The following is an 8,642-nucleotide window of genomic DNA, read 5'->3' as shown; positions in this document are numbered from 1 at the left end:
ATCAATGCTTATTGGTGCACACTGCATATCTGTGTATGATGCACATCACTGTACAATGCTCATTGGTATGCCATTCGCAATGTGCATTGTGCAACAATGTGCATCAGGCACTGAGGTGCATTATGCACCAATATACAGTTCATCCCTGTCATATGCGGGCACACTATACGCAGCTTTCAGCATATGGGGCTTGAGCATATGCAGTATTTGGTTTATGCAGGGGATCCGGAGTGCACTGTACTTCAAACACTTGCTACATACTAACAAAACAACAGCCCTTTGTATAGACATTGCTGATCAACTTTGAAATAATAAGACCAGACACCAAAGTTTAGGTTATAAAATGGGCCATTTTATTTAAATTACTCTTTTTATGTGTTTTTCAATGAGATCTGTAAAATGGAGGGAAGACCCTAGTGTGGGAGCAGCTGAGGCAGGTAGTCTATTTCCCAGACCACTCCAGCTTCCCCTGGGCAAGACCCCTGAGCCCCAGAGATAACCTGTTAAGTTCTTTTAAAAAAACACCTCAAAAACAGTTTCAAAATAAAATGAATGAATGAAAATAAATGAATACCTGCTGGTTAATATAAAAGTAAAACTATAATATTTTCTTTACAGGAGCCAGCTATTTCAGGCAATGAAACTGAACCATATGAGACATTTATCAAAGGTGTGCAGAACAATGTCTTCATTACATGGCCTAACAGCACAGAGATCACTTGGGCAAAGGTACTATTGCCAGTTGTCATCAGTTCAATGCCACTTCCAAAATAACATTTGATTGTTGTATAGAAGAAACTTTATAAAAGCATGAGGGATTTACAGCAGAATATTTCTACACTTGGACATCCATCTACGTTAAATTTACTCTTCATTTTTTAAAGCAGTAGCATGAATCAATGTGCTTTCTGCTTGTCTAATGTTTTCTTTCGCTTTTTCCAATTAGGTATGGCCTGATTATCCCAATGTAACATATGATGAAAACTCAAGTTTGGAAGAACAACTTGCAGTATGTACTTTTTAAACTTACCACCTTGTTTTCTATCAAGATTATTTTTCAGTACCACTTCTTAACTGTGACAAGTTGATACTAAAAGAAATTTCTTTCAGTTAATTAATTATTCTGGGTACAAGATGTGTAGGACTGTATCCTCCCACTGGAGTTTTCCTGGGATCAGAGGTCAATGAGAGACACTCTTCTCTGGGTCCTGCCAATCTCACACAAATATCTGATGGAAATGTGAGAAAATCCTTCTTTGTGGCTGGTCCCAGGTTCTAGCAGTCTTTTCCCAGGGAGGCTGGAATGGCATTTTTCTTTCCCCATTGGAAGTTTTTTTTTATTATTATTTGTAGTTGTTGGGAACCACTTGTCCCCCCAAATCCCACATAAAAGCCTTTATAGGGCAGTGTATTATTTTTATTGCATTTTTTAAATGTACATATTTTAAAGTTCTTTTTAACTCGTTAGCACGAGCAGTAGAAAGAACATTTCTATACCGCCTATCAGTGAATGGTCACTTCTGAAACGGTGTACAATGTGTAAGCCAATTGCCTTAAACAAGCTGGGTACTCTTTTTACCAACCTACAAAAGGATGGACGGCTGAGTGGACTTTGGAGCCCTCCCTGGGATCCAACTCCCAACCTTGGGGCTACAGTACCAGCTGCAGTACCAGCATTTAACCACTGTACCACCATGGTTCCTTCCCTTCTCTTTAGACAATTTAATTACTTTCTAATAAAAATATTCCACCTGTTTTTACCCATATGTCTCTGCTTCCTGCTCTTCCTTCTCCCTCTCCTCCACCTTCTCCTCCTCTTTCTTTGTATTTAGGGTTTTGTAAGTCATATTGATTTCTGGATCTGAGGAAATGGAAATATAGAAATAATAGTAAGAAAAAATGTAGTACAACAATTGCTATCTGATAGCATTTTTCTGGCTAAACTTTAGCCAGTTTTCTGTCTTGTGTTATAAAGTAGATTATTATAAAAAGAGTATCTTCAAAGTAATTGCTCCTAATTTGTGAAATTATCACAACAGGGAGGAGTTTACATTGTGATGCTTTGAATGCCAGAAAACACTTCCTTTGCCCTCACATTTCAGTGTGCTATGTGTTATTTTAAACTGTTAAAATTTATAATTTAAAAAATAATAATTTTAGATTGTATTTTGTAAGATATGCAGAAGTCATAATTGGAATATTACAAACCACATAATCCCATATCTTTTTGTATTTTGTTTTCTGTCATGATCAGTGCTGCCGAGCTGATGTTGCTTTCCCAGATTACTTCCGGAATTCCACCGCAGAGTGGTGGCAAGAAGAAATACAAAATTACCATGCCAATGTTCTGCAATTCGATGGCCTGTGGACTGTAAGTATCATGCCCTGTTATTTGTTCAATGAATTATAATTTTATTTAATAGATTTATAAGAAAAAAATTATGTTAAGCACTCCGAAGGAACGTAAAACACAACTTGAAATCAATAAAACATAATAAAGCAATAACAAAATCCAGACACACATAATTATCAGTTAAAATATGATAGGGCCTGGTGGACATCTGTTGCCAGATTTAAAAGAAACAGGAAAACAGCACTTCATATTAGCCAGAAAAGATTGCTTCTAATTAGACCTTCTGGAGAATTTCCATGTGGGAGCTTTAATCCTCCCAGCACCAAGGTCCATTCATTTTCATCAGAATTTCAGAGTATCTTGATGTCTTAGTTTATATTTTAATTAATGCATTTTTATTATTATAAGTTTTGTGGAAGACAAATAGCATGCATATAATAAAAAAAGTAAATAAAAAGCATCCAGATCTTGAAACACCAGTTCTGTATTTTTTAAAATTGTATTAGTTCTATCTATATACAATCATTGGCTGTGATCCTCAACTGACATACTGTAGGTTATTGATTTGTTAATAATTTGGTTCTTCAAAAAATGTTGTAGGACATGAATGAGCCATCCAACTTCATTGATGGAGCCGTTGGGGGGTGCAGAAATCCAGAATTAAATCATCCTCCATATATGCCAGGTAAAATAATTTTCTTAAATAAATAGTGCCTACTCCTGCTAGTGAAATCCAGCACGGAACAGTGGTTTGAGTATTAAACTAGAACTCTGGGAGACCAGCATTCAAGACCCCATTCAGCCATGGAAACCCACTGAATGACCATGGGCAAGTCACACCTTCTCAGTCTCAGAGGAAAGCTATGGCAAACTTTCTCTGAAAAAAAAATTGCCAAGAAAATCCTATGATAGGTTCACTTTAAGGTTGCCATAAGTTGGCAATAACTTGGCACGTAACAACAGCAACCTGCTTATAGTGAGTAGCTAAACTATTCACTTGTTTTGTTGATTGTCAAATCAATCAGTGGTTGTACGATATAACTAAAGACCAAAAACTTTGGCCCAAGCATGGATGTTGTATGCTTATTTGAGCACTGAGGCAAATTAACATTCTTATTTCTTGTGAATATGACAAGGATGGGAACAGCTACATTCACAAAAACTAGCTAAATGGTACCAGATACTGAATCTGAAGGTTAACACATACGTGGATCTTGACTGTTGAACCAGCTGGGGATAAATAAGAGTTAACACATCATGTTAACTTAGAAAGCAATGATAACTCAACAACTTTTTCTATTTCCATGTATATGCAAGATTCTCAGGCACAATAGCAACCTTAGTTCTTGTGGATATGACAGAGGTTATTGAGTTACACCCTAAAAAAAGAACTTGAAGTATCATTCACTTTTCCAGTTCACTCAGTGCCACAAACACTGTCCTCATTGTATCATCTTATTCTATCTTTGTTAGCCTTGGTTTTGAGAGAAAGAGGACTGAGTCTTGTTACAATGTGCATGGAAAGTGAACAACAGCTTCCTGATGGGACACCTGTGAGACACTATGATGTACATAACCTGTATGGATGGTCACAAGCAGAATCCACTTACTAGTAAGTTCTTTGTATGTATGGGTTTATCTTCTTCAAATCCTAATTTCCTCAAGCATGTTGCTGTTGTATTAATGTGGGAAGTAATGGGAGGAGGTACAGGACTGCTGTTTTTAGCCACAACCACATTTTTGTGAAACTGTTTAATATCAACTGCAGTAGAATCTTTACATCACATAATCTGGATGTTAACTGTATAATAATGGAAGACGGGTTAAAAAAAACACTGCTAATATGTGTGCCTTTTTATTTTCAGTGCTATGCGCAATGCCACAAAAGAACGTGGGATAGTTATTACCCGTTCAACTTACCCATCCAGTGGTCAATGGGCAGGACATTGGCTTGGTGACAACTATGCAAGATGGGATCAGCTTGATAAATCTATTATTGGTAAGAAAAATGTTCCATATGAAAAACATTGCATTTACATGATGGATGAGAACCCTAACTGTTAGGAGATTTCCAGTATCTGTCATCTTGAATATAGTTAGAATTAAAACCATGACCACCATGACATGGACTGTATCCTAATGGGATGTTCTTATCTCCCTCAGAGAGCCAACACACTTCACCTTCCTTTTTCTTTCTAGTGATGGAACAGACATTAATGCTGCAATAGAAACTCAATTAGGTCTGGTATTTCTATGACGTTTCACTAAAACATCATTCCATGTTCTCCATGTACTGCTGTGTTCATCACAACATCCAAAGTATAACAGAGATGTTATGCATTATGATGTGAACCTTATTTGCCATTTCTGTGCCACAACTTGTGCTGAGTGACTCAAAGAAGACTTCTGTCGGGCACTGTGGCAGGGGCTTAATCTGCTCAAAATCTGGTGACCCAAAATCTGTAGAACATTTAGCAAATTATTTAAATTCCCCTGAATTATTTATTATTTTTTTGAAGAGGACTTTGACTTGATGATGAAAGATGGGATCAGGTGGAGAAAACTGTTAATTGGCAAGAAACATCTTTAGTGTGGCTAGGAAGTGATATGTTGCTCATAGCAATTTACTCTGATAACAAGTTACTTTTGGAACAATACGATGGAATAGTTACTGTTTACTGTAATATTTACAGCTGTGATTCAATACTTTCCTGATAGAGATGCTCTGTGTTACTCATTCAATATATTGTAATACCACTGAAGCAATGGGAGGAAAAAGGAAGTAGTGACACTTGGTTTGACACATGTTTTGACTCTTTGTGGATGGAGTGTTTTATAGCTAGCAAGAAGCAGAGAACAACAAGGAAGGTAGGAGGGAGGAAAATGTTGATGAGGAGAAAGCCAACTACCAGCACAATTTGGGGATATGTCTACCCAGATGCAGCCAAAACAATATTGTAGCAGAGTTCAAAAGCAAAAACACCCAGTTATTGGTATTGGTCATGCACTGACCACTTTTCACACTCAGAAGAAACACTCACAGATGTAGTTGATTCATCCAAAATTCTGGAGGCTTATCTTCAGTTGCAATGTATACAATATGATACAATATATATACACACACTCCTTTCCGTCAACATCCAAGCAGCTTCTCTGATGTCTGCTCCAAACAACTCTACAACTCTCCAAACAAATCCAACTGACCTACATGTGACCAGTCTCTTATCCACCTATATAGAAGGTTGGCTCTGAGTCATTGCTCTGTGCCACATAGCATGATGCAGCCTTGCAGCAACTTATATATGAAATAAGATTGCTGGAAATCATGACTCCGTCGGGGGGGGGGGGGGGGATTTTTTTTTTTTAAATTGAGGTGTTTTTTGTTTTTTTGTTTGTTTGTTTATTTTTTGAAAAATTGAAAAAATGCAAGATTAGCTCTTTTTACAGGTTGAAAGTTACTCTATTACTTTAGGAACATAATATATGACTACCGTATATACTCATGTATAAGTTGAAAAATTTAAGCCCAAAATTGTGGTCCAAAAATCCTATCAGATGCATATATGGGTCAATACTTCCCCATGAGCCTTGGGAAAGCTGTGGAGAAGGGAGGAAGGAGAGAGAGGAGAGAAATCAGAGGTCTGTGTCACCCTTTTGCAAGCCATCAGCCTTAGAGAAGGTTGTGGTGAAGGGAGAGAAATCAGAGGTCTGTGTCTCCTTTTTTGTAAGCGATCAGCCTTGGGGAAAGTTGTGGGGAAAGGAGGGATATCGGAGGTCTGTGACCCCCTTTTTGCAAGCCCTCAGCCTTGGGGAAAGTTGTGGGGAAAGGAGGGATATCGGAGGTCTGTGTCCCCCTTTTTGCAAGCCATCAGCCTTGGGGAAAGTTATGGGGAAGGAAGGGAAATTGGAGGTTTGTGTCCACATTTTGCAAGCCCTGATTGTGACCCTTGGGACAGGTCCAGAGAGGGAGAAAGAGAGAGCGAAGTGGTGTTTTTCACCCTCCATTTAGATCCTTTGTTACATGCCCCTGAGTTTGACCATTGACTTATCCACAGGTCATATCAAAATCCATGATTTTGCCGACAAAACCTGCCCTCGGCTTATAAATGTGGTTGACTTATACACGAGTATATATGATATGTACAATTTGATTTGGCATACAATTATCAAAATTGGTATATTAAAATACAGTGTATTCTAATAATTATTACAAAATTTACTTTAAAAATATTTGTAACAAATGGAGTAATAATCTCCTGAACTTTGGTTTTGCAAGTTCCTGTGGAGCAGGGGGGGAAAAGCAACCCTAAAAAAACCACAGAAGAAATTGTCATTATTAATAACAACAAAAAATAAATAAATTATATTTCATCTCCACAGTATCAAATAGACACAAAGCACCCATTTCTTTAAAAGGAATGGGGCAGGGGGAGCATCTTTAAACAGCAGACAACACACTCACTTATGCTGGGTGGGTCAGTATGAGCTTTAGGAGATAGTTCTTTCTCATGATACAATAGTAAGAATAATAAGAAAGGATGTGCATTTCTTTCTGGACAGAGGTTACAGTAACAAATACCTGCTGAGAGTGGTCAGAGTAAAGTAACTACCATAGTTTAAAAGTTATTCTGAAATCAGTTAAAAGTATCCTAAAATGTGTTCTGCCTCATTTTCACAGGTATTATGGAATTCAGCCTCTTTGGCATCTCCTATGTAAGTTCTTCTATCATATTGATTCTGCCTTTCCTTGAAATCTTGCCAGCGTAATGTGAGATACTGTAACCTCTCTCCTGTTTCATCATGTTTTTAGTCTGGTGCTGACATTTGTGGCTTCTTCAATGACACAACCTATGAAATGTGTGCTCGGTGGATGGAACTTGGAGCATTTTATACCTTCTCTAGAAATCATAATGTGATGTTGACCAGGGTGAGTCAACTATATATGTATGCCATATTTTAGTGAAAAACTGTATATAGTTATTTTCTAAAGTATTGCAAGTTCTCAGTGGTCTGCATTAGAGATGTGTGAGCTTATAACTCATAGCCAGAAAGGGAATCAAAACCTCTCTCCACACAGTACACAGTACAGTACAGTACCCCAAAGTAGCTTCAAAGGTGCTGTATAGGGATACATGCAGGAAATCTAAATCTGTCGGGATGCTTTGATTTAGATTTCCTGCATGGAAGGGGGTTGGACAGGATGGCCCTTGCGGTCTCTTCCAACTCTACGATTCTATTATTCTACAATTATTTGCTAAGTTCATTCTTGAAGGAAACAACAACCAATTTTAACAATTTCCTTCCCAATGTGAGAAAGTCTTTGAAAATTGCATTATATTCAAATACTATTCACCATTCAAGACTCAGCATTTTTTAGAAGATAGATAGTTTTCCTGCTGTTGTGTTTTCTTTTCTTTTAGTTTCTGTTTTAACTAGTTTTAACTTTTTTTGATTGTTTAATTACTTTTCAACTTTGTATGTTGTCAATTTTTAACTATGCTTTTTGAATCTCTCTTGAGTTCCAAACAGGGAAATAACAAAATAATAACAATGCTACTGCTAGCACTACTATTACTACCATGTGGGGTTATTTTGTGCAGAAACAGCATTTCCTTCACAGGAGGCAGCTTTTTCTGTCTAGAAAATAATTTTAATTTTTGTGTGTGCAGATACACAGAAAATGTTATAGATGGGGACTTACTCTTCACAAAATCCATAGTCTTTCCATCAAAAACAGTTTCCTTCTCCAGAAAATGCTGGGGTATTCCTGGTGGTGTTTTGGTGGAAATTTTGGTTACTTGTCAGACCAGGTTTCTTCTTGTCAGGGCTCCCTTAACTTTAAAAAAATACTTTAAAAACATTTTGAAATATTTTAGAATATTCTTTTCATCCCTAGTGGAATGAGAAGCCATCCTATAGGCACCCATTAGTAGGATCATTTTCCTCTGCATCATAATAGGTGCTGTAAGACCCTTTCCCCCCTTTTCTTCCCTCTTCCTATACTGAAATAGACTATCATGGTTATCTCTCTCAACTTAGACATCAATGATATAGACTTGAGTCAATTGCCTCAGACTCAAGTCAGAGTAAATCATTTCAGTGACTTGACTTGGACTTGATTCAGCAATAAATGACATACTGACTCAACTCTACTTGACTCGTGATTTGAATAGTTTTAGTGATCAACTTGCTGGTATCATTCAATTCAGTTAGCAGGCAAGACTTGACTCCAGAACAGGGAGCAAATTTCTCAGAGGGAACAGCAAATGTGTTTGGAAGGCTTCTCTGA

At 37.3% G+C, this 8,642-nt stretch overlaps 1 protein-coding gene across 2 annotated transcripts in view; it reads left to right on the top strand.

The window, feature by feature from the left end:
* SI (sucrase-isomaltase) overlaps positions 1-8,642 on the top strand; it is a 188,108-nt gene that overhangs the window by 125,632 nt on the left and 53,834 nt on the right. For both annotated transcript variants that reach the window (XM_042460608.1, XM_042460607.1), the window contains 8 exons: positions 619-729; positions 947-1,009; positions 2,255-2,371; positions 2,954-3,038; positions 3,827-3,965; positions 4,219-4,352; positions 7,032-7,066; positions 7,164-7,280. In XM_042460608.1, coding sequence (XP_042316542.1) covers positions 619-729; positions 947-1,009; positions 2,255-2,371; positions 2,954-3,038; positions 3,827-3,965; positions 4,219-4,352; positions 7,032-7,066; positions 7,164-7,280 — 801 coding nt within the window. The remainder of the gene's footprint in view (positions 1-618; positions 730-946; positions 1,010-2,254; positions 2,372-2,953; positions 3,039-3,826; positions 3,966-4,218; positions 4,353-7,031; positions 7,067-7,163; positions 7,281-8,642) is intronic.

This window comes from Sceloporus undulatus, chromosome 3, assembly GCF_019175285.1.
Source record: "Sceloporus undulatus isolate JIND9_A2432 ecotype Alabama chromosome 3, SceUnd_v1.1, whole genome shotgun sequence".
NCBI lineage: Eukaryota > Metazoa > Chordata > Lepidosauria > Squamata > Phrynosomatidae > Sceloporus > Sceloporus undulatus.
The sequence above is the reverse complement of the archived record's forward strand: the minus strand, read 5'-3'. Positions and strand labels throughout refer to the sequence as shown.